General features: G+C 54.2%; 1 protein-coding gene and 1 long non-coding RNA gene across 3 annotated transcripts in view; one reads left to right on the top strand and one right to left on the bottom strand.

The window, feature by feature from the left end:
- The window catches only part of FBXL18 (F-box and leucine rich repeat protein 18), a 66,334-nt gene extending 45,937 nt beyond the window's left edge, over nt 1-20,397 (top strand). The window contains exon 5 of the mRNA XM_072836886.1: nt 20,242-20,397. Coding sequence (XP_072692987.1) covers nt 20,242-20,245 — 4 coding nt within the window. The 3' untranslated portion in view covers nt 20,246-20,397. The remainder of the gene's footprint in view (nt 1-20,241) is intronic.
- On the bottom strand, nt 17,280-19,099 carry LOC140638845 (uncharacterized). 2 transcript variants are annotated; one of them, XR_012035803.1, is made up of 3 exons: nt 18,454-19,099; nt 18,201-18,347; nt 17,280-17,463 (listed from the first exon to the last, which is right to left on the bottom strand). It is a non-coding gene; the product is annotated as an uncharacterized lncRNA (long non-coding RNA). The 2 variants fall into 2 exon arrangements; XR_012035804.1 differs by having other exon boundaries at nt 18,899-18,948.
- Nucleotides 20,398-24,037: the final 3,640 nt, after the last annotated feature.

Genomic DNA, 24,037 nt, shown 5'->3' with positions numbered 1-24,037 from the left:
CTGACGACTCCGCAGACCTCAAAGGAGTAGAATAACACAGGATTTGTCCTTCTGGAACCCAGCTTATTTGCAGCATCTGTTTTAGGCAGAAACGTCCTTCACCAGACCTGGGCTCTGGGAAGGGGTTCTGGTAGCAGTGTTGAGAGGGTGGAAGGTGGCAGCTGAGCCAGAAAGACCAGGGCAGGAATGGGGAGCCTGGATTTGGGAGGGGCCAGGGTACCCAGGATGCTGCGGGACAGAGGAATGAGGATAGGGCTGTGAGGTGGGCCGAAGAGGGCTTGGCTCTCCTCCTCACTCCCCACCTGGTCCTCCAGAAGAGAGCCCCCTGAGGCAAAATGGCGTTTTGGGGGCAGGGGCCTCCATCCCTCCCAACTGTCCCAGCCAGTCGCCAGGCTTGGCATGCACCTGCTGCAGCAATCCCCACAATGCTCCACTTCTGCCCAGAGCCACTGAGAAACGGAGGAGACAGAGCTCGAGGGGTCGGCTGTGACCTACCCAGGAGGGACACGACTGATCTGGTGCTGCCCAAGCCAGACTAGACTGTGGGAACCTAGGAGCAAGAAGTCCCAGCGGGTTTGCTTCAGACACACATGTGACCCGGTCGTTAGGGTGACAGGTAAGTGTTGGTGCGGGGTTGGGGAGCCAGGGCTGGGAAACCATGAGGTATAGGCCACTGCTGCTGTATGACAAGCCACACTGAGTCAGAGTGTAGACGAGCAATTGGGAGATGCTCATGGCTTCCACGGAGCAGGTGTTTGGGCAGGGCACAGCCTCAGCTTCCTGGTGTCTAGGGGCTCTTCTGAGGGCTGGAATCTTCTGGAAGCATCTTAACTTAGGCGACAGTGGTTGGTGCTGGCTCTTTTTTTTTTTTTTTTTTAAATAACAGGCAGCTTTGTTTTTATTTTATTTTTATTTTTATATTTTTTTAAATTTTTATTTATTTTATGATAGTCACACAAGAGAGACAGAGAGAGAGGCAGAGACACAGGCAGAGGGAGAAGCAGGCTCCATGCATCGGGAGCCCGACGTGGGATTCGATCCCAGGTCTCCAGGATCGCGCCCTGGGCCAAAGGCAGGCGCCAAACCGCTGCGCCACCCAGGGATCCCGGTGCTGGCTCTTGATGAGGACCTCAGCTGGGCTTGTGGCCAGGACACCAACGTGTGGCCTCTCCATGTGGTCTGTCCACCTGGGCTAATTGGGTTTTCTCACAGCATGGTGACTGGGCCCCAAGAAAACCTGGAGGGTGTGCCCTTGGCTTGGACATCCCATAGTGTCACCTCCACACACTTTTTGTTTTTTTAAAAAAGATTTTATTTATTCATGAGAGAGACACACAGAGAGCAGAGACACAGGCAGAGGGAGAAGCAAGCTCCCTGCAGAGACCCCACTGTGGGACTCGATCCCAAGACCCCGGGATCACAACCTGACCTGAAGGCAGATGCTCAACCACTGAGCCACCCAGGCGTCCCTCCACACACTTTGTTGATTGAGATAGTCACTGGTCAGCTGTGTTCAAGGGAAGGGGACACAGGCCTGCTTGCCCCACCCCCCACTGGGGGTGTCATGTAGAAGGAGGTCTTCCTTTGGAGAGCATGTGGAATGGGAACTAGCGTTGTGGGATTTTTAGCAAGTGCCTCATGGTCAGGGAAGAGCAGCTGCATTCAGAGCTGTTGTCTGCTCCTGCTGGTCTCACCCTGCCCGCCCTGCCCATGGCCTTGTGGCGTTGCAGTGAAGGTGGGAGGACCAGCCCCTTTTGGCCAAGTCTGGGAGGACTCATGTTTCCCACAGGCCTCCTGAGCAGATACCCCACTTTATGGGGAGCACTGTGTCGGAAAGGGCCGAGAAATGTGAAGGGGCTTGGTGCTGCCCAGAAAGGCCAGGGCTCACACTTGGGAGTTGGCTATGGAAAGCAGCTTGGCCTTTGTCCATAGGCTGAGCCTCCAAAGAAAATCAAAACCATCTAAGGTAAAGCCTTTCTTTGTGGCAGAGAAGAAAGAACCAAGGGACCTTTCCGATATGGAGGGTTTGCATTGGAAGCTTCGGGAGTCGAGGCTGGAGGACAGAGGGAGGACAAGAATGACAAGCTTTGACTGTCACCAGGAGCTTTGTGCAGGATTTACTTGTTGCCAGCATTTACTTTTCCTGGCGGTGGAGGAAAGCATTGCGGAACCCTGACCTTTTAGAGCAGAGGGTCTTCTTGGGGCTCTTAGGGCCTGCCCAGGACCCCACCGTGGTCGGGTGGTGGTGGGTGAGAGAGTGAGTGTGTCTCCTGCTGCAGATCTCAGGCCAGGAGGTCACTGATGTCACAGAAGATGCTTTCGCTTGGACCTTCCTGTCTGATCTGGCGCCTGAGCCGCGTGAAGTGGCCGGGTGTGACTGTTGCCTCTTCTCCCCAGCTGTAAAGGCGGCACGCAGCGCCGCAGGAGGAGGTCGGCCAAAGTCAGGAGCAGGGAAGCCCTGAGGACCATCCACCCCAGTGAGGAAGGAAATGGAGGTCCTGCAGGAGGGGTGCAGCCACGGAACCCCCTCGGGCTCCCTGGGCCTGGCCTGCAGATTACTGCCCTTACACTCATGCCACACGCACCCCCAACCCCCCACCTGCTCACACCTCACAGGCCCTCACTAGCACAAGCACGGATGCACACGGACATACACACACACATCCACTCACACATGGCTCCTCACACACAGATACCCCCAAACGTTATAATTCACACATGCTCACACACATGCACACACATTCCTACATGCATATTCTCACAAACCTGCATTCACAACCACTGCACATACCCCCACCCCAGCCATCACACAGCCACATGTTCACACCAGCACTCACACCCATACCCACTGACACACACTCATGCTTATGGTTTTGCGCATAAAACCACTCACACCCCTGCACTTATACACCTACACACACACTGGATTTCATGGTGTTCATACACCCACACTCTTACACATTCCTATTCACACCCTCAGACTACTATTGTGTGCACACACCTTTATACACTTTAACACCCCAATTACTTAATAGAACCAATTCAATTAAAGGTGAACTGTTCTATTATGTTTATCCCAGAAAATTTGAAAAATTCAGAGAAGTAGGGCAAAGGGGAAAAGCAATGACCCATATTCTCAACAGCCACAGAGAACCTCTGTTGATATTTTAGTTCATGTCCTTGGAGTCCTCGTTCCAGGCTTTTAAAAAAACGTCCTTTGGCTGCGATCACCCGACTTAGGATCCTGCCTTACACTCACGACAATAAAAGCATCCTATGTCCTTCCAGACTCGTCAATCTAACGATGCGGTTCACTGTCACGTGGACACTGGTCCCCCGTCGTTGGACAATTAGGTTGTCTCTAATTAGCCACTCTTCCAGAGAAAGCTGCTCTGATACCCTTGTGCTAGTGTTTTTCTATATTTAGAATTCTTTCCTTAGGAGAGACTCTCGTTAGTGAAATTTCTGGATCTACATATGAATTCTTGAAGGCTGGGAGGAGCCTTCAGGGGCTGTAGAAGTGGAGTTGTATTTTGGGTGTGGGCTGAGCATCTTTCCACAGGTGATCTGGCCCACATGTCAGTCCTCGGCTTTGGCTTCGGAGCTTGGAGGTCACCTCCCAGTTGCCAGGTTCCTCAATTCCAAATGTACTAATTACCCAGGACATTGATGATTATTAAGGCATATAAAGTAGCAAATGCAGATAAATGAAAATGAATAAATGTCAGAGGATGTCAATCCTACCAAATGGTGATTCCCCACCCAGGTTTGCCTTTGGGTCTAGGGGAGTGGCAACCTCCAGCTGGCCATTCCCAAATTAAGGAGTGTGGTCACAGCCAGAGCCCCCCGACTGACTACCTGCACAGGCCTGGGCCTGGGGCCTGGCAGTGTCCCGCCAGGCCATCCATGGAGGTGAAATAAGGGCCCCCAAAGATGTCAATGCCCGAATCCCCAGATCCTGTGACCATGGTAGGTTACACAGCAAAGGGGAAGTAGGTTCTCCCATCAGTGGGCTTTGGGACAGGGAGACTAGCCCCGTGTAATCCCGAGGGTCCTAGAAAGCAGAGGGAGAGCCTCTGGTATTGCTGGAAAGACCAGGACCTGAGGAATGTGGGTGGCCTCTAGGCACGGGGAAAGTCCAGGAGACGGGTTCTCCCCTAGAGCCTCTGGGACAAACTAACCCTGGTGACACCTGGAATTTAGCCAGTAGGATTTGGGTCAGACTCCTGACCTCCAGGACTGTACGAACATTAACACATGTTGATGTAGCCGTCAAGTTTGTGGTCCTTGACCACACTGTTGGCAACGGGCAAGGAACGCCCTGCCGCCTCCTGCCCCATCCTCCCTGCGCACAGAGCTACCGGCCAAGAGGAGCCACAGCCACCGCTTCTGCCAAAGGGACGGATTTCCGGTGACTTTTTTCCTTTTAATTCTTTTCCATCCTTTTCCAGATTTTCTACAACTGTCATGGGTGAACTTAATTCTGAGGTGTAAACAAAACAAAATACACACACATAGGGAAACAGGGTGAATAAAAGTAATTTCACGTAAAGCACAGTATGGAGCTCTTAACAGGAACATATCACATCTCTGTGCAATAGAACAAAAGGTTGTTCACAATATGTTGATCCCAAAGGCAGGTTGCGGGGTCCTACACAAGCTGTGATGACAAGATCAGGCTAAGTTTGTGCAGAGTAAAACCTGGACCAGCACAGGTACACACTGGCTATTTGGTAGAGAGGTCTTGGTGGGCGTGGGCTACCTGCCGTGAGGTTGGGTCCAGGGTCCTGGGAGTCAGGACCCTCCTGGGATGGACGTGGGCCCCCTGAAGAGCTCCTCCCTGGGTCCAGGAGGTGGGAGCTGTTCACAAAGCCTCAGATTTGAGGAAATCCTTCAAAGGCACCAGCCGGGTTTTCTATTCTCTGTCTCTAATTTGACTGTTCCTGGGGCCTCTAGGAGTGGAATCATTCAGTGCATGGTCTGAATGTTTGTGACCTCCCTCAAATTCATGTGTTGAAATCCTGCCCTCCATGATGATGGTATGAGGAGAGAGGGTCATTTGGGAGGTGATTGGCTGAGGGAGGAACCCTTAGTACCCTAGTAAAGGGACCCCAGAGTCCCCTTCCTCACCAAAGATGAAAGATCCAGCTATGTAGGAGCTTTTCTTTATTTCTTCTTTCTTTCTTTTCTTTTCTTTTCTTTTCTTTTCTTTTCTTTTCTTTTCTTTTCTTTTCTTTCTTTCTTTCTTTCTTTCTTTCTTTCTTTCTTTCTTTCTCTTTCTTTCTTTTTCTTCTTTCTTTCTTTCTTTCTTTCTTTCTTTCTTTCTTTCTTTCTTTCTTTCTTCTTTCTTTTTCTTTCTTTTTATATTTTATTTATTCATGAGAGACACAGAAAGAGAGAGGCAGGGACATAGGCAGAGGGAGAAGCGGTCTACCTGTGGGGACCCGATGTGGAACTTGATTCCAGGACCCTGGGATCACGACCTGATCGGAAGGCAGACACTCAACCACCAAGTCACCAGGTGCTCCTATAGGAGTTTTTCAAAGCCCCTATGGACATCTCATTCCCCTGCTTTTCCTTTTATATTAGTATACTATTTATTGTCTATTTATCAATAATTTGCTTAGTCTATTATTTGCCCTGACTGTGAATTGATGGCCTCATGCCACCGCAACACTACAACACTTGTTCGTAAATATTTTCAACAGATGCTCACCCATCCCCCTACCTAGTTCCCTGAGAATGAGGCTTCTGAGCACCCTCAGCTCCTCCTAGCTCTTCTGGGACTGGGAACATGGGCCTTTTGTTGTCAGGGCTACTGCTGAGCTGCTATTTCTACTGAGACTCCATCATTTTTTCTGAATAAACATTCCCCAGATTACTGCGGGCCTCTGGTTAATTTCCAGAGTCATGAAACAGTTGATTCTGATCATTTTTCCAGTTTTTTCCCACTGTTTCTCTAAGAGGTGAGTTTTCAAAAGTTCCTACTTGGCCATTATTGCCCTGTCACCTCCGGTCACTCTTGACAGCTGTGTAATATTCCACTGGGTGGTGTGTTACGATGTCTTTAACCCATCCCCCTGCAGTTGAACATTTGGAGGATTTCAGTCTTCTCTGCTTCCATACAATGCTGCAAATTAATAATATCACTTGACTAGCCTTTTACGCATGTGCAAGTGTCTATAACAAATTCCCGGGAGTGAATTGCTGGCTTGGAGAGTGTATGCATTTGTAATTAGAAAGATACTGCCCACGTTGTCCTCCACAGGGGTGGGTTGGACCAGTTTGCATTCCCACAAGCAATGCCCAAGCATCTCTTCTTCCCACTGTCTTGCCAATAGAGGGTGTTCTCTAACTTTCGAATTTTGCCAATCGGGTGGGTGAAAAATAGTATCTAAGTGTGATTTTGCCGAGCATTTCTTTTATGAGCAAAGTCGAGCATCTTTTTATACATTTTAAAGGCCATTGAGAGTTTCTTTTCTATGTTTTTTTTTTTTTTTTTAAGATTTTATTTATTCAGAGAGGTAAGGGGCAGAGACAGGGAGAGAGAGAGGATCTCAAGCTGACTCCTTGCTAAGTTCGGAGCCTGATGCACAGGGGCTGCTCAACCAACTGAGCCACCCGGGTGCACCTATGTTATTTTTTTCTTACTGGTTTATAGACACTCTATTAGGGACACAAGGGCCTTTGTTTTAAATCCCTAAGAAGTGCTTCCTCCACTTCTCACTTCTCGCTGTTTGCACATGGAAACTGAAGCATAGACTCTGTAAACTGCTTCTGCCCTCTGGGGGCAAGACCAGGGCCATAGGCCTCCTGGGGGCTTTGGCTGCCTGACCAGCCAGCCTCAGGGACCCACCAGGTGTCTCTCCTGCCCATGGTTTCGGATACCCCCCTGTGTCCCTCACCATCCAGCTGCCTTTGACATTAGCCTCCAGGGGTGCTCTCCCCTGGTCCCAGCCCTTCCAAACAGAGGGAACCCCTTCTTTTCCTGAGCTGCTTCTGTACCCTGTGCGGACTTCCCTGTTCATTGCCTAATTGCTATTATCCTCCTGAATTCTGTTTTGCAATCAGTTTTTCTTCCCTAATGAAATAAAGCTCATTTGAGAAACAGCCAATATAAACAAAGGGACAATAATGTAATCCCAACATTAATATTTCAGAGTGCCTCCTTCCAGCCTTTGTCTTTGGACTTGTATGTGTACGTACAGATAGGAGAGGTTAAAATGGGATTATACGCCACAGATGACCTTGCCCAGTGCTCTTTTTGTTTTTAATCTGCTACATCATGATTTGTGACAGCTTTATTTGCCTGAGTTACTTAACCAATCCCCTGTGATTGGGCACCCAGCTTGTTTCTAATTCTTTGTTTTTATAGATTTTTTAAAAAATCTATTTATTTGATGGGGGGTGGGGAGAGAGAGAGAACAACCAGGGGGAGGGGCAGGCAGAGGGAGACGAAAAAGCAGATTCCCCAGGGTGCAGGGAGCCAATGCGGGGCTCCATCCCAGGACCCCCGGGATCCTGACCTGAGCTGAAGGCAGATGCTTCACCCACTGAGCTACCCAGACATCCCTGTTTTTATAAACAGAGCTGCAGTGAATGCTCTTATAAATGCAATACTTGTGTGTATTCTTTTCTTTCGAACAGAAGGTGTTCCTAGAAATAAAATGGCAGGGTCCAAAGGGGTTTAGAATTTTAAGGTGTCAGTACGCCTCCAGAAAGAACAGGCACTGTCCCCCAGTAGTGAACGGAAGGAAGCATGGCTTCCTATCCTGTGGCTCATTTGTTCCCTCTGTGGATGAGGACATTCCCCAGGGAAGATGCTGGCCAGTCTCCCCTGTCCAGGGCGCAGGGTCGGCACAGCTGTTGAATGTTTGGGGGCCTGCATTCAGTCAGAGAGAAGGTAGAGACTCTTCAACCGGGTTTGGTTCAAGTCAATCTCCGTGGAACACTTGTGTCTGGGGAAAAAAATCTGATGCTAAGGATTTTTGTTCCTAAAACATGTTGAAAATCCTAAATGTTAAACCAACAACCAGAAGCAGCAGCAGTGAACCGTAGAGGCGGGAATGCACTTGTCCTTATGCACAACAGCCTGTCTTTATACTGTTGTGGGTCCTTCTGGGCAGAGAAGTCCAGGTCAGTTGTGAGCCACTGACTCCGTGCGGCGGCCGAGAATAAATGGGGTCCAGTCCCAACACTGCTGACCCCCTGGCAAGGGCAGGGCTGGTACAGGGCCAGCTGTGGCCACTGGGCTGGGAAGCAGGCTTTTCAGGCTCCCACCCTCATGTGGACCTGAGCCCCCCACCCAGCCCCCTCTCCACTTGCTCTTGACCCCTGAAGCTCCTTTTACGGCACCCGGGGCCCAGCCCACAGTGGGTGGTCAGTGACCGTGTGAGGCCCGGGCTGGTAACCATACGTGTGTGGTCTCCCCAGGACGACTCCCCAGCCAAGTCTGCAACCCCAGGCCCAAAGTGACTGAGGGGGCCTGGGGCCACGTGTCCCCCTCCCGCCCAGGTCCCCGGCAGCCCCGGTGAGCATGCAGAGCCCCTTCCCCGACCCCACCTGGCCTGGCTTCTCCACCTCCCCCTGCCTGGGCCAAACGGGGGGACACAACAGTCACTAGGAGAGAGGTGGGCCAAGGATGACCGTGCAAGAGGCCCAGTTCACGCATAAACACAGCACTTGTGTGTGGAGGCAGAGCAGTTTCTTTGCACAAACGAGACTCTCAGCTCTGTTTCCCAGAAGCCCTGTATCTTGAGTGGCGCTGCTCCCAAAAAAGAAAGAAAAAATATAGCAAGGGAGAAGAAAAAGCCTTTTGGGGCCCAAACAGTTGCTCCAGGACTTGCAAGTTGGCGGAGAACAACTCAGATCTGCTCGCCTTAGATCGGATCCACAGTAGTCCTCATACTTGTGAATCAGGAAAGGATCTAGTGGACACTGTGTTAAAAAAAAAACCCCAATCTGTCCCACCCCCATCCTGTAGTAGCCTCCATGGTTTGGGTGAACACTAACTGTCTAAGCAAATCAGGATGTTCTCAAGGTCATAGTAATTGGTTCAGGGGTAGGAATAAACAAGGAATCCCAGCTCTTTGCCAGTCACCATCCTAAACTGAGTCTTTAGAGCTACTACTAAGCTGCTGGATCAATCCTGACCTGAAGTCTACCCATACCATTTCTTTATTGAAATAAATTCCCTTTATTATTAAGCCAGTTTGCACTAGGTTTTCTATTGTTTTCTAGTATTTGTTACCAAACACATCCTGGGAATGCATTCTCCCAAAGACTCAATGTAGCAATGAGGCCACCACAGGGAGTCTCCCTCCAGAGGGAGATTGCTTCTCCACAGGGAGACTGCTTCACCCTGTGTCTCTCATGAATAAGTAAATAAAATTTTAAAAACAAACAAAAAATGAAGTATAAGATGTTATTAATTATGGGCAACAACATATATTCCAGAAGGAAGAAAAGGACCCCTGACTCCTGGCATTCCTTCCCCGTGTGGCCCCTCCACGTCGGATAGGCCTGACCCAGGATCTGCAGGCTATTGCAAAAATGTTAGAGGCTGGGCCAGGAAGGACATGACAGCTTGAGCTTCCCTCCCTCGGGAAACCAGCCGCCACCTTGTGAGGATGCTCAGACAGCCGTGCAAAGTCCCGAGCGGGGCCCTGAGGCCTCCGGCCGAGTTGACACCTCTTGGAAGAGGAGATTCCGGTCGAGTTGAGCCTTTTGCTGACCGAAGCCCCAGCCAACATCTTGACTGCCATCTCGTGGGAGAGCCCGAATCAGAGCCACCAGGTGAAGGGGCTTCTAGGTGCCTCTCCCCGTCCCACTCGGCTGAAATGGTGTGAGACAATTAGTGCTGCTTGTGTGGAGCTGCTGAATTTAACAAGAAACTCAGGCAGGTGTCTCTAGAAACGTCCATCCCTAGGTAGGGCATGATGAAGGCCCCTGGAGACCGACGAGGAAGTCCTTATAGGGTCTGTGTGGAGGGCCAGTGATTTCCACGTGCAGGAATCAGGAGAGGCTTCCCGACAGACAGGAGATCACTACCTGCCCTTAAAGCTGAAGTGTGTCTTCAGCTCTCAGCCTTTTCCATTTTATTTTTTTTTAAGATTTTTATTTATTCATGAGAGACACACACAGAGAGAGAAAGAGGCAGAAACACAGGCAGAGGGAGAAGCAGGCTCCATGCAGGGAGCCCGAAGTGGGACTTGATCCGGGAACTCCAGGATCACGCCCTGAGCCAATATCAGGCGCTAAACCTCTGAGCCACCCAGGGATCCCCATCATTTGGGCCATTTCTATACCTCGTGCCAATTACTGATTACTGAGTGCACCAGAGCTGGGTCAAGGAAGGGCCCTGTGGCCTACCTCTGCAGACTTGCTTCCCAGGGGTCCATCAGCAACCCCTAGGAGAATCCTGGCCCTGCAGTTGGAGTTCCCAGGTCAGACGTGCATTTGAAGTGACTGCTTCCAGGGTGCCTGGTCCTGACCCCCAGTGTTGGCCCCTCGGCCCCATTAAGACATTGTTTCACTGCTTCTGCATGGGCAGGCTCTCTTCTGCTCCTCGTCCCTCTGGGCTCCCAAATACTTAGGGATGAAACCTCTCTAGAATGAGAAAGGCCTTATGGAGCCCTGGGCCTGCTTATGCCCAGCTATCTTTTTTGGGGGCAGTGGGGGTGCCCCGGAAACGCTGGGCACCTCTCCCCTTCGGCTTTCTGCTATGTTGCCCGGCAACTGGCTGCTCCTTATCAGCTCCCAGACAAGCTCCAGCCAAATCCTGAAACGGCCCCACCTGTTTTTCAGTTTGTGGTTTGGGTTTTTTTATATTTTATTTTAGGAAGTGAAATGAACAACACTCATTCTGGAAGGGGAAGATAAGGCTCGGATCCGCCAGAGTGATGTCTGCTGGAAAGAAATCTCTTTTAACTTGTGGGCAATTTTCCAGCATGGCTCGGGTGGTGCGGAAGCTGGCGGCACACTCGCTGAGAGAATTGGATGGCGGGCTGTGGGCACAGGCCAGCCAGGCGCGGTGGCTGGGGTGGCATTTCGCAGGGACATGAATTGGAGATCTGTTGAGCAAGGGGGCCTAGACCCCATCTCCGGGCCAGCCACCTACCCCTCCCACCCACCCACTCAGGGCATTCCAGGCCTTTGCTATTCAAGGGTTAAATTTCCCAGACCTTCTGTTCCTTTTTAAAATAGAGCTTGATCCTCCCTGTCACTGGAGAGGCATTCCTTGCTTTATTGCCATCTGGAAACTGTTTTGTCTGGCTTCTGAGGTGGCCTCATTGCTACATTGAGTCTTTGGGAGAATGCATTCCCAGGATGTGTTTGGTAACAAATACTAGAAAACAATAGAAAACCTAGTGCAAACTGGCTTAATAATAAAGGGAATTTATTTCAATAAAGAAATGGTATGGGTAGACTTCAGGTCAGGATTGATCCAGCAGCTTAGTAGTAGCTCTAAAGACTCAGTTTAGGATGGTGACTGGCAAAGAGCTGGGATTCCTTGTTTATTCCTACCCCTGAACCAATTACTATGACCTTGAGAACATCCTGATTTGCTTAGACAGTTAGTGTTCACCCAAACCATGGAGGCTACTACAGGATGGGGGTGGGACAGATTGGGGTTCTTTTTAACACAGTGTCCACTAGATCCTTTCCTGATTCACAAGTATGAGGACTACTGTGGATCCGATCTAAGGCGAGCAGATCTGAGTTGTTCTCCGCCAACTTGCAAGTCTGTATGTTCTTAGAGGGGATGACCTCTTTCTGAGTCTCAGCATCCAGTGCTGTTCCATCCTCATCTCACACCCTTGCCTCAGTGTACTCCACGCTCTGCCATATCTGTCTCCCTTCAAGTCTTCTGTTGCTCTGTGCTTGGTCCACCACAGGGCTTTTGCATAGGCTATTCCCGCTGCCTGGAATTCCAGAGTCAGACAGAGAAGCAGAGAGAAATCAAATGAACAGATCAGCAGGGGGCAGGGGCGCCTGGCTGGCTCAAGTCAGTAGAGCATGCCATTCTTGATTTGGGGGTTTTAAGTTTGAGCCCCATGCTGGGTGGAGAGATTACTTGAAAATAAAATCTTTAAAACAAACTCAGACCAAACAGATTTTTTAAAAAAGATTTTGTTGATCTATTCATGAGAGAGACAGAGAGGCAGAGACATAGGCAGAGGGAGAAGCAGGCTCCGCATGGGGAGCCTGATGTAGGACTTAATCCCAGGACCCTGGGATCACACCCAGAGCCAAAGGCAGGTGCTCAACCACTGAGCCACCCAGGTGCCCCGGAGCAAACAGATTAACAGGGGGTGGAGAGAGGAGGAAGAGAGGCCACAGAGAAATAGGTGTGTTGGGAGGCTATGCTGCGCTGCTGACCAGTCCATGTGATCTCTCCTGGCTTGACACCTGGCTTCTGGTCACCATGGCCATGGTTGTGGCCAGACTTAGCCAAGATGCCCTGACATCTGGTTGCGAGTGGGCCCGCAACCAGGCTTTCTGGGCCAGGAAGGCCAGGAGGGCCGGGAGGCACTTGGCACTGCCATTGGAATGATGATGATCAGTGCACTGGAAGGGGATGAGAGGAACAAGCAGCCTCCTCTTTGGGGCCAGGTGAGATTTAGGGCTTTCAGGGACTTCCTGGGCACCTTGCAGGAGCTGCTACCAGGTTGCTGGGCACAAGACTAAGTGTGGGCACTGGACTAGGCCCTCAGGGCAGCTGGGTTCCAGCAGCATGGAGCAGTACCCAGAGTATGGTGTGCATCAGAGAGGGGCTGGTCTCCCCCTTGGCCATTAGGGCCGGTCCAGGCATCACCCATCAGAATCAGATGGGCCCAATCTGTTGAACACAGATGGGGAGACTGAGGCCCTGGATGGGGGTGACCAACCTAAGACCCTCGGCCACCTTGGGGCAAGACCAGGGCTCTTTCTCTTAATCCCTTTGGCCTGTTGCCCCATCCTAAGGGACCAATAGAAAAGGTGGCCCCATGTCCATTACCAACCCTCACCATGGAGGGGCCGGCTTAGAAGGTCTCCAGAAGGGTCGCTTCAGCTCCCTGTTTCTATATATTGAGGTCCAGTGCAAGGCCCTATGGGCAGGGAGCCCTGGGCAGGGCTGTGCTGGGCATGTGGGGTCAGGCTTGTGTCAAGACTGTTGTCCCATAGAGCAGAGTCAGCAGGGGCGGGAGAGGCCAGAGAAGGTGGCAGGAGGGCTGGAGGAGGCAGTGCCTCAGTGGGGAGTGCAGGGGGGCCCCAGGTTAGCAGATGCTTCCCTGCGTCAGTGCTGGGCTCAGCCCACCCACAGTGGGGACCCTGCAATCACAGCAGCACCACTGGGGCACACCATGGCGGGCAAGACACAGTCCCCAGGTAACGGTAGGGCCTTGAGAGGTCACAGCTTGTGGAATGTCCTAGAAGACTTTGCTGAACAGAGGTAGAGGGAGCTGGGAAAAACCTTCTGGGAAGGGGGGATAGTATGCTCAGAGCACCCTGGTGGGAAGAGCAGTCCTGTGTAGCTGGCCTGAGGGAGGGTTTGGGACTTTCCTTATGGGGCACACACATGTGGCTTTGGAGGCCACAGAAGAGCAAAGACCTGGGGCTCAGCTGTGACAGCCGCCCAGGTGAGAGGTGACAGCTGCCTAGGTGAAAAGTGACAGCCACCCACGTCAGGGGTGACAAGCACACAGGTGAGTGGGGAACAGCTGCCCAGGTGAGGGGCGACAGGAGCCCAGGTGTGGGGTGAGGGGTGACAAGCTCCCAGGTGAAGGGTGACAACCACCCAGGTGAGGAGTGACAGCCATCTAGGTGAGGGGTGGCAGGCACCCAGGTGAGCAGTGGCAGGCTGGGGCCCAGGCATAGAAGAGGAGATGGAGTAAGGTGAACACAGGCCAGCAGTGTGGAGAAGGGAAACCCAGAGTTGTTGGGGTGGGTGGGAAGTACCCCCTGCCTGCCTTCTGGTGGCCCAAGTGGGGTGGGAGGGTCACGGTGCCTGAGATGGGAACCCCCGAGGCTGAGCCCTTGGACAAGTCCTATGGTGAGGACTGGCAGCTGGGTGTAGACCCTGGCTCTGGGGAGTCTCTGGGGAGGCGGGGTGTGGAGGAAGGAGAGATGAGGCCTGGCTTGGTGGGGGAGCAGCGTTCGGGGAATAGCGGGAAGCCGCCCTGTGGAATTGGCAGGCATTCCTGACGGGCCCATCCCGCGGCGTGTCTACACCGCCCCATCTCCCGGCGCCAGGTCCGCCCGGGCCACCTCAACCCCATTCCCTCCTTGCTGGGGGTGGGGTGGGGGTGGGGTCGGGAGGCAGGCCAGGGTTGCTATGGTGATGGACGCGTGGCCAGCAGGTGTCAGCAGAGCCTGCAGAATCTGGAGGAGCAGGCGCGGCTGGCTGCGTGGGAGGGGGTGCCCTTGGCCCCTCTCCTGGGGCTTCCTCCCGCCCTGCCAGGCCTGTGGGGGGCTCAGAGCCACCTGTGCTGGCAGCCTTGGGCAGCTGCCCTCCATGGCGGGGGTGCATGGCCAGGGACAACAGGGCCCGGGGTGGGCTGTGGGGGGCCGGGAGGAGTCTCCCTGCGGCAGGCCAGTGAGAGCCCAGAAGCCACCGCCGTGGGCCCGGCTTCCCGCTCCGTGGCGTGGCCCAGGGGACACTCGGCGCTTGCCTGCCCCCCAGCCTGGAGGCATCTCGGCAGCAGAAGCCGCTTCGTCCCTAGAGTCAAAGTGCACGCGTGGCGCGCCGCCCCGCAGGGCTCGGGGTCCCTGGAATCCGGGGAGCGGCCTCGGGCAGCCCTGGCCGCGGGGGCTTCCTGGGGGGCCTTCCGGGACCTCGCTCAGCCCGCGCAGGACCGAGGCCCCGAGATGGGGGGTCTGGGGGGTCTGGGGGGCCTCTGCTGGGTGATGGAGGACACGGCCACCGGGGAGCGAGTCCACGCGGGAAGGAGATGAATCCACATGCTCCTCCCCCTCCCCCTTCTCCCCTCCTCCCCCTCCCCCTCCCCCTTCTCCCCTCTCCCCCCCCCTCCGCTCCCAGGCGTGCTGCCAGCGCCCGGGAAATGCTGAGGCCTGCTCTTTCTTAAAGTCTCCGCTGCCTCCCTTAGCTTATTTTCTGCACAAACAAATTAAAAATGCTGCAAAGGGGCCGAGTTTGGGAGAGTGGGGTCTGCTTCCACCGAGTCCCCAGGCCTCTCCAGAGTGGGCGCCTCTGACCGGGTGGTCTCTGCGGCCTCTGGGGACCATGTGAGGCCCCATCTGGGCCAGAGAGGCCCCAGCCTGTGTAGATCAACTTGTAAATCCCAAGCCGGAGTCTTGGAGGATGGAGGAGGTGCTCTCTGCCCAGCACCACCAGAGGGCTCATAGCCTGGGGGGGGGGGGTTGTTACTGTGATCTGCCTGGAGCACCCCTCCCTTCCCGTCTCCCTCCCCATTGCCCAGCACTCAACACGAGGGAACAGGGGGAGCAGCCACGAGTGCCTTCACTGTGTCCTCCTGCCCACCCTGGGAAACCTGCTGCGGCTCCTCCCTGCTCCCCTGCCCTGGCTCCCTGATCACAGAGCCACCTGGGGGGCAGGAACTCACTTTCAGAGGCCATCGCCCCCATGTTCATTAGAGAAATATCAGAAAGGACAGAGAATGCCAGGAAAAAAAAAAAAGGTAAAACCCTCAACAAAACATGGCACATCCTCCTCCCTCTTTACTCTCCACCCTGAGAGTCTGGGCATTCTCTTCCAGACGCCTTCCTTGGGTGAGAAAAATGAAATTCAGTTCAAAAGAGTGTTTATGGAAAACAGATCCCATGCCCAGCTCCGGAGCAGCAGGAGCTTAGCCCTCGGGAGCCGTTGGGCTGGGGCTGGTATGGAGGCCCCAAGGGCCCTGTCCCCGTGTCCACCCTGGGGGGCTGGCCTGGGGCCGGTAGCACAGAGGGTGGCTGTAAACAAGGGGAATGTGTTACCCTGACCCCGTGGGGGCCAGAAGCCTGAGATCCAGGTGGGGCCGGGGCAGTTCCTCCTGGAGGCTCTGACGGGGAAGCGGCCCCTGGCCTCTTCTAGATTCTGGTGGCTCCGGCTCTGCTTGATCATTGGCGTTCCCTGGCGTGTGGATGTCTCACTCGGATCTCTGCCTCCACTTGCACACACCCCTTGTGCATGTGTGTCTGTGTGTGTGTTTTCTATTTCTTTATAAGGACACTTATTGAATCTAGGCCCACCTAATCACAAATGATCTTTATTTGAGATCCTTACCTTAACTGTATCTGTGAGGACTGTTTCCAAATAAGGTCATATCCTGAGGTTCCAGGTGAACACGTCTTTTGGGGAGGGGGGGCACGAGGGGTGTGTGTGTGCAGCACTTAACCAACTACCCCACGTGGTTGTAGTGGCAGGACAACCAGCGGCTGAGCAGAGGCGCTGCCTGGACGCAAGACACTGAGTGTTCAAAATAGGACAGTCCTGGGCTCATTGGATGGATGCTCAGTCCCACTGGCATTGAGTGGAGGTCAGGGATTTGGGATTTTGTATAGTTGGTGGCTGGGCCCCTGGCTGGAGGAGGAGCCCCCCCTCCCAGGGAGGAGCTGTGGCCACTTGCCTGCCAGGGCTGTGGGTGCCACACAGCCCACACGCATGGGCAGCTAATGGGGCCACGGGGGCTCGGAAACCCCGGGCCCAGAGCGGGCACATGTCTCCTGTTTCTGTGTGGGCAAAGGGAGGGAGCCTCGGGACTTCGGGAACCCTCCTGCTCAGAGCTAAAATACACCCCAATTAAAATGGGAAGCTGGCATCGCCTCAGGCCAGGAGCTGGCCTCTTCCTTGGCAAGTTGGATGCTTTTAAATCCCCAGAAGGGATTAGGTCTCCAGGGACACCCTGGTTCCAGGAGAAGAACCAAATTAAACTCCCCACAGCGCCCTTCCCAGGGGCTGGATTCCTGTAGGAGCTGAACCTCCCTCATCCTCCCCATCTCACCCCATCCCCTCCTGCTGGGGCCAGCCCACCACCCACAGAACTGCCCTCCCTGCAGGTCACAGCCCTGTGAGGGTCCATCTTGCAGGGGCAGGTGATGGGGGTCATCTCTGGAGACGGCCGCAGCCGCAGACACTGATGGGCTGGGCGGACGTGCACCTCAGGTGCTGGTGATACTTGGCGTGGGGTGTCATGGGGTGCTGGTGGGGCATCCAGGGGGTGCGGCATTGTTGAGGCTGTCAGAGAGCCTGCAGGGGACATTGTCAGTGCCCTCCTGGACTCCCTTAGAGATTACCTTTTTTGTTCTTGTTAACATTTTTAAAAATTCTGGTAAAATACACGTAACATAAAATTTACTGTTTGCGGGCAGCCCCAGTGGCGCAGCGGTTTAGCGCTGCCTGCAGCCCCAGGCGTGATCCTGGAGACCCTGGATCAAGTCCCACGTCAGGCTCCCTGCATGGAGCCTGCTTCTCCCTCTGCCTGTGTCTCTGCCTCTCTCTCTCTCTCTGTGTAGTCGTGACTATCATAAATAAATAAATAAAAATTGGTTGTTTTAAAAAAAATTACTGTTTGCACCATTTTAAATGGTCCAGTTCAGGGGTGCTAAGCACTTTTGCACTGCTGTGCACCCATCCCCACCATCCTTCTCCAGAGCTCTTTCATCTTTCTGAACTGAAACTCTGTCCCCATGACACATGCTTCCCACCCCTCTGCCTCAACCTTGATAACCTCCAGCCTCCTTATGACTCTGAGTCTGACCTTAGATCCTTTGGACACCTGCACCTTTCTCAGAGGCCTGCCCTGGGGTCACTGGCTGATTCGTGGGTGTGGCAGAGCCAGATCCCGATCGCTGGAAAGAATCCCCCCACCTTGGGGCAGCCCTGAGCCGTGACTGGCTGGTACAGGAGGCCGTGTCGGCTCACCCTGGCTTGGTTTCTCGCACTGTCCCCTCACCGGTACTCCAGGGACACTCCCTTAATGAACCCTATGAGATCCCAAAACAGAGCAGATGGGGTCGCTCCTCTCCATCTCTCTCTGGTTTCCTCGGCCCACCCAGGCAACTCAAACTCCAGAACACTGACCCCTAGAGTCCTCAGAACACCAGGTGACTGGTGGCCTTGGGTGGGGACTCAGGAGGCCAAATAGCTCCAGAGACTGGCCAATGAGCCTGAGGGTGTCTGAGTGGACATGAGGTCTCGGACTAGGGCCACCCACCTGCTGTGTGACCTCCAGCAGCCTCCCCTCACTGGGCCTCACCCGGAAAAGAAGGCAACCTCCTCGCTAGCTCAGCCTTTTCCAGGCAGTGGGTGGCTCTGGTGGGCCCTCGAGGCATGGCAGGGGCACGCCTCCATAGACACCTGCCCCATGGCTGTGTCCTGCGGCTCTTCCCTGCAGACCATAGCCCTGGGAGGAGAAGGACGAGAGGGACTTGCCCACCGTGGCGCCCCCCCCATCCCACCCCTGGGGTCAGAATAGGAGCTTGACACATATTTGCTGAGTGTGGACTGACCCCAAATTTTCTTTGCTGCCAGGTGGTCCCCCTTCTTGTCTCCACTTACAGACAGGGACACTGAGGCCCAGATCCGACGTGCAGCAGGGAATCTGCACATCAGAGCAAGGCCTGTGCAGCCTGTGCCCCAGGGTGGAGCCCAGGGTGGAATTCCAGGCACGAGAGGGCAGCTGAAAGGCATTTTTAGAGGGAGGAGGAGGGGAAGGAGGAGGAGAAAGCGGAAGAGGAGGGAGAAGAGCAGGAGGGGGAGGAGAAGGAGGAGGAGCAGGAGGAAGAGGAGGAGGGGGGTGGGAAACCCTGGTGCCCAGCAAGGCAGCCTAGGTCCCTCTACCTGCCCTGGCCGAGTCATCAGCCACCTGGGAGCCCCCAGTTATTTCAGCAAGGCACCCACTCCTCCCCTGCCCACTCCTCTGGCTACAAGCCTGTCTCCCAGGCTAAGAAATACCTTTGAATCCCCTGGTTTCAGATCTTGTGTTTTGAACTACAGGATTCTGGATCTTTAATGGGCACATTCCGGTCTCCGTGGGGATGGAGAGGCCACACAGACCTGGGTCTGGCCTGGTGAGCAAGTTGCTTCCTCCTCTCCAGCCTCGTTCCCTCATCCTGGAACTGTTTGGGCTGCAGGGCCTGGTGGGGGAGCTTGAGGAGTCTGGGGCCGGCAGGTATTTGATGAGCTTCACAGGGACATGGCCTGTTGGGGCCTGCATGCAGGAGGTGTGCTCAATATGTGTGTTTCCTTCTGGTTCATATCACCCTTTTAAACGCTCACTGCTGCCCCCCCCCCCTTCCCCAGAAGCTCTCAGAGAGGAGGCTGGGCAGGTGGGAGGGAAGGAGGAAGGATGTTGCTTCCAAGAGGTGGTATCTTCAGCCCCATCACAGATGAGAAAATTGAGTCCCGGAGGGACTGGGCTTGATGCCCGGTTCTTCTGCAGCCCTGGTGCAGCATGGCCGGTTGCATGGTTCAGAGGTGGCCACTTCTCAGGGAAGCAGGTCCGTATGTTTGTACATGTGTGTGCATGGGTATGTGTGCGTGTGCGTGTGGGTCTCTGCTGTCTTTGGGTAGGCTCAGGGTCTCTGCGTCATTTTTTTTAAAGATTTTATTTATTTATTCATGAGAAACACACACACAGAGGCAGAGACAGAGACAGAGGGAGAAGCAGGTTCCCTGCGGGAAGCCCTGTGTTGGGACTCGATTTCAGGACCCCAGGATCATGACCTGAGCCAAAGGCAGAGGCTCAACCACTGAGCCACCCAGGTGCCCCATGTTTAAACACCAATTTTAAGGAGGCTGAAAGGAGCCAGGCGGGCAGGGCTGCACAGCAGACAGAATAAAGGCATGGTGGCTGTGTGGTCACCGGGGCCCCTGGCCAGCCTGTCTGGGCCCCTCTGCCTGCATCTGGGGCGCCGTGGGCAGGGCAGGTATTTGGAGTGGCAGCAGCTGGTGTGGGCAAGGAGCGAGCCCAGAGCCCCGTGGCCCCTGGCTCCCACCGAGGCCCTGCCGTGATGGAGGTGGGGCCTCTCTCCCCCAGGAGTGGCAGCCACGGCAAGCCACGGGAGGCGCTCCCAGAGGGCTGTCGTGTGTTGGCAGGTCAGACTAGAGAAGGTTCTCCCAGCCAGGGCGGGGTGCAAGGTGTTCTATGGGGCCCGTCCTGGCAGGCAGCCTCCACCCTTCGTAAGCATTGTCCCACACCGTAAGCATTGTCCCACTAGAACAGTGGCTGTTCTAGTTGCCACTGCTGTGTAACAAATTGGTACAACACGTAGCCACTTTGTACTATCTTTTTTTAGCTGAGGATTTTGTGGATCGGGAAATCGGGAAGATGTTCAGCACGGTTCCCACCTGTGGTCTGTCACGTGGCAACCGTCAGATGACCCCGGGCTCTGCGGTCATCTGAGAGCATGCAGGCCTGGATCCAGGGAGCCTGATGGCACAGGCAAGTGACGCTAGTGGGGGGGGGGGGGCGGGGGGCGGCTCAGGCAGGGCTGTGGGCTGGGGCACCTCCTGGTGGCGTCCGTGTGGCCTGGGCTTCCTTGCAGCATGGTGGCCCTAGGCTACTGGGATCCTCGCTTGGTGACCTGCCCCTGAGTGCACCAAGAATCGACCAAGCCCCGGAACTGTCAGTGGCAGAAGGAAAGTCCTCTCTGTGTGTTGATGGCCATCTGCACTGACCACCCCATTCTTTGTTTGGTTGGGTGCCTGTCTACCTTCTGGGCCAGGCTCCAAGCTCCTCTGGGTGACAGGTCCAGAGGATGAGGAGGAGGAGCTGGGGGGATGTGTAAGCTAGGAAGAACAGGTCCCAGAGGCTGATCCAGCCAGAATCAGGCGCTGTACTAATTGCCTGGGGCTTCCCTAACAAATCAATGCAAAGTTAGTGGCTGAGAAATGTATTTTCTCACAATTCCAGAAGCCAGAAGACCTTGGTTACATGCTCCCTCTGCAGGCCCTAGGGGAGAACCCATTCCCATGGCCCTCTCCCAGTGTCTGGTGGTGGGTGGCTTGTACACACACCCTTACCCTGATGTCTGTCTCTGTGGGCATGTGGCTCCTTCCTCAGTGTGGGTGTCTCTATCCAAAGCTCCTACTTCTTAAAAGAATAGTAGTTATTGGATAAGGGCCCACTCTAAAATCCAGTGTATAAGTAAATAAATAAATAAAAACCCAATGTGACTGCATCTTAACTGCATTTCAATTGTAATTAAAATTTTTTTTAAAGATTTTATTTATTGGGGGGGGGGGGGCAGAGTCACAGGCGGAGGGAAAAGCAGGCTCCATGCAGGGAGCCTGATGTGGGACTGGATCCTGGGTCTCCAGGATCAGGCCCTGGACTGAAGGTGGCACTAAACTGCTGAGCCACATGGGCTTGCACTTAAGGCAAGTGAGGTCATTAGGCTGGACCTTATTTTCGTCTGACTGGTGTGTTCATAAGAAGGGACCAGAACACACGCACAGAGGGAAGGCCACGTGAGAACGCAGAGACAAGGCGGCCATCTACACACCAAGGACGGAGGCCTCAGGAGGAACCAGCCCTGCTGACACCTGGGTCTTGGACTTCCAGCCTCCAGAACTGCCAGGAAGACACTTCTGTTGCTTGAGCATCCCCTGGGGGTGGCATTTGTTTCAGCAGCCTGAGCAAGCGGATACAGGGTGTGGGTCTGGACCCGCAGGCAGGTAAGGGCACTACTGCTCTGTTCTGGAGGCCTGGCAGGTGCAACACAAACCTACAGATCCTACCTGTAGGACTCGGCCACGAGAAAGGTTGGGAAGGGCCCACGCTGTGACCAGCAGAGACCCCATGGTCACCCCAATACTCTTGTGCTTTACAGAAGCATGTATGATGTTTGTATTTGACAGGGAACAGGATTAAAAACCCTCTGCTCTGCCTCCCCATGGGATGTTCTTGTTGTCGGCCCTCCACTTTGTGTTTCGGGCCTTCCCGGCAGGCTCTACAGACCAGCTGGCCTTCTTTGTATCATCATCCTAGAATCTGCCTCGCATCTCTCTCCCCCCAGAGTGAGGGGCTGCCCGAGGGCAGGGACCCGGGTGTGAACCAGTGTGTCTCTGGCAGGCCCAGACCAGCTGGAGGTGGGAAGTGTGGGGAATGGCCTGATGTCCTGATGCCCAGGGAGAGCTGGGTCCCCGAATCCCATGTTCCCACAACCAAACGTGCAAGAGCTGGATGTTGGGATCTTGGTAGCTCACAGGGGACCAGGTAGGTCTGGAGTCTCAGGTCCCGCTGGGCACCCGGGAAGTGCTTGGCCTTGAGGAGGCTGGTGAACAGGAGGCTGGGCCTCCACGGAGGCCAGCGATGATGATTCAGGAGTATTTATACCACGGAGCCTGGCAGATGCTACAAATCAGGGGGCCTCCTTCCCGGACACCACTGATAACCTGTCGTTGAACATTTACCAGCTGACTACTGCAGGGAAGCCCACAGGGTGAGTCTAGGCAATGGGTATGTGGAGGGGTCTAGGCCCCCACGGGAGGTGTAGTACACATATCCTACAAAATTATTCTCAGCTGAATCCCATGTTTGACTTTTCTGTTGCTGCATAACCAACCGCCCCGTTACTGGTGGCTCAGAAACGACAGCCATTTATTTTGCTGTGAGTCTGCAATTTGAGCGGATCTCGGCAACGACGCTGCACCTGCTCCACGAGGCACCCCCCGGGGCGCGTTCCAAGGTGGCTCACATGCGTGCGCGGCCCACCCGTGGATGCAAGCTGGCAACGGGGGGTCCCCTCCACGCGGCCTTCTCCAGGGGACTGCTGGGGCCTCTGTACAGTGTGGCAGCTGGCTTCCAGGAGTGTCACCCCAAGAGACCAGAAGCAAAAGATGCCAGTTTTAGAAGGCCTGGCTCAGACCCTCCATGGCACACTGTTGGTTCTTTTTTTTTTTTTACTATTTTATTTATTAATTAATGAGAGACACACAGAGGCACAGGCAGAGGGAGAAGCAGGCTCCCTGCAGGGGGTCCGAAGCAGGACTCTTCTGGGTCTCCAGGATCACGCCCTGGTCCCAAGGCAGACGCTCCACCCCTTAGCCACCCAGGCGTCCCAAAACTCACCTTTTAATAGGAGGAGTCTCAAAATCTCCTAGGGCCATGTTCTCACATCGCCACCCCTGGGAGGCCAGAGGAGCAGAGGCTGACCCTCTGTTTTCATTTCTCATTTCCTTTGGCATCTCTGCTCCCTGCCTTAGGCCTCACAGAGGGCCCCGTGTGCCACACTCAGCTAGGCATAGGTGATAATGTGGAAAGCAACGTGGATGTGCTAAATACTCCTTCCCATTTTTATATGGGAAGACTGAGCCCAATCAGGCTTACAGAGGAGAAGGGGCAGAGGTCGGATTTATTTCCCAGTCACCTCCCTTGTATCCCTTCCTTGTCCCCTGTCCCTAATGACTTCGAGGACCATGACACACGCAGGCCCCTGCTGCCTCCAGCCAGACTTGGCTTCTAGAGCATTCTGAGCCTCCATTGCTTGATGCTTGGGGGCAGACTTCAATTGACGGTGAATTGAACTGACACATAATTTGTACCTTGTAAACAAAGATGCGGTCATTGCCAGAAGAGAACCGAAACCAGCCATGAATAATTCCTGGGCTTTCAACAAAAACACCAATAAAAAGCAAGTTTGAATAAATTCCGCTCAACCCACCCAGGCGTGAAGGGGAAAAGAGATACCTAGAATCATCTAAGCTGGGCTCCTGTGGGCAAAGGTGCTGGAGCCCTGCTCCTTGTGGAGGCTGGATGGGTCTTGGCTCAGGGGTAGGAAGTCAGCAGGGTAGCACAGGGCCACTGCCACCTGTGCTGACCTAAGGTGGCCAGTCACCTGGGATGGGGGGGTCGTGCCTGATTCTCCCCCTCCCTCAGGCCCAGCAGGGAGCCAGGCAGGCCCTCTAGGCTTCAGCCTGGAATGTCTATCTCTGCCTTCTCTGCCTAGCAAACTTCTATGCATCCTTCAAAATCCTACCAGAATTATTCATTTCATTTGTTCACTGGGTGGATGTCCACTGAGGTCTACTGGGTTGAACATGGGGGAGAGGGTGATAATAAAGCAGAGGGCCTCTGGTGTGGGCTGGATT

Source organism: Canis lupus, chromosome 8 (assembly GCF_048164855.1).
Source record: "Canis lupus baileyi chromosome 8, mCanLup2.hap1, whole genome shotgun sequence".
NCBI classification, from domain to species: Eukaryota; Metazoa; Chordata; class Mammalia; order Carnivora; family Canidae; genus Canis; species Canis lupus.
The sequence above is the reverse complement of the archived record's forward strand: the minus strand, read 5'-3'. Positions and strand labels throughout refer to the sequence as shown.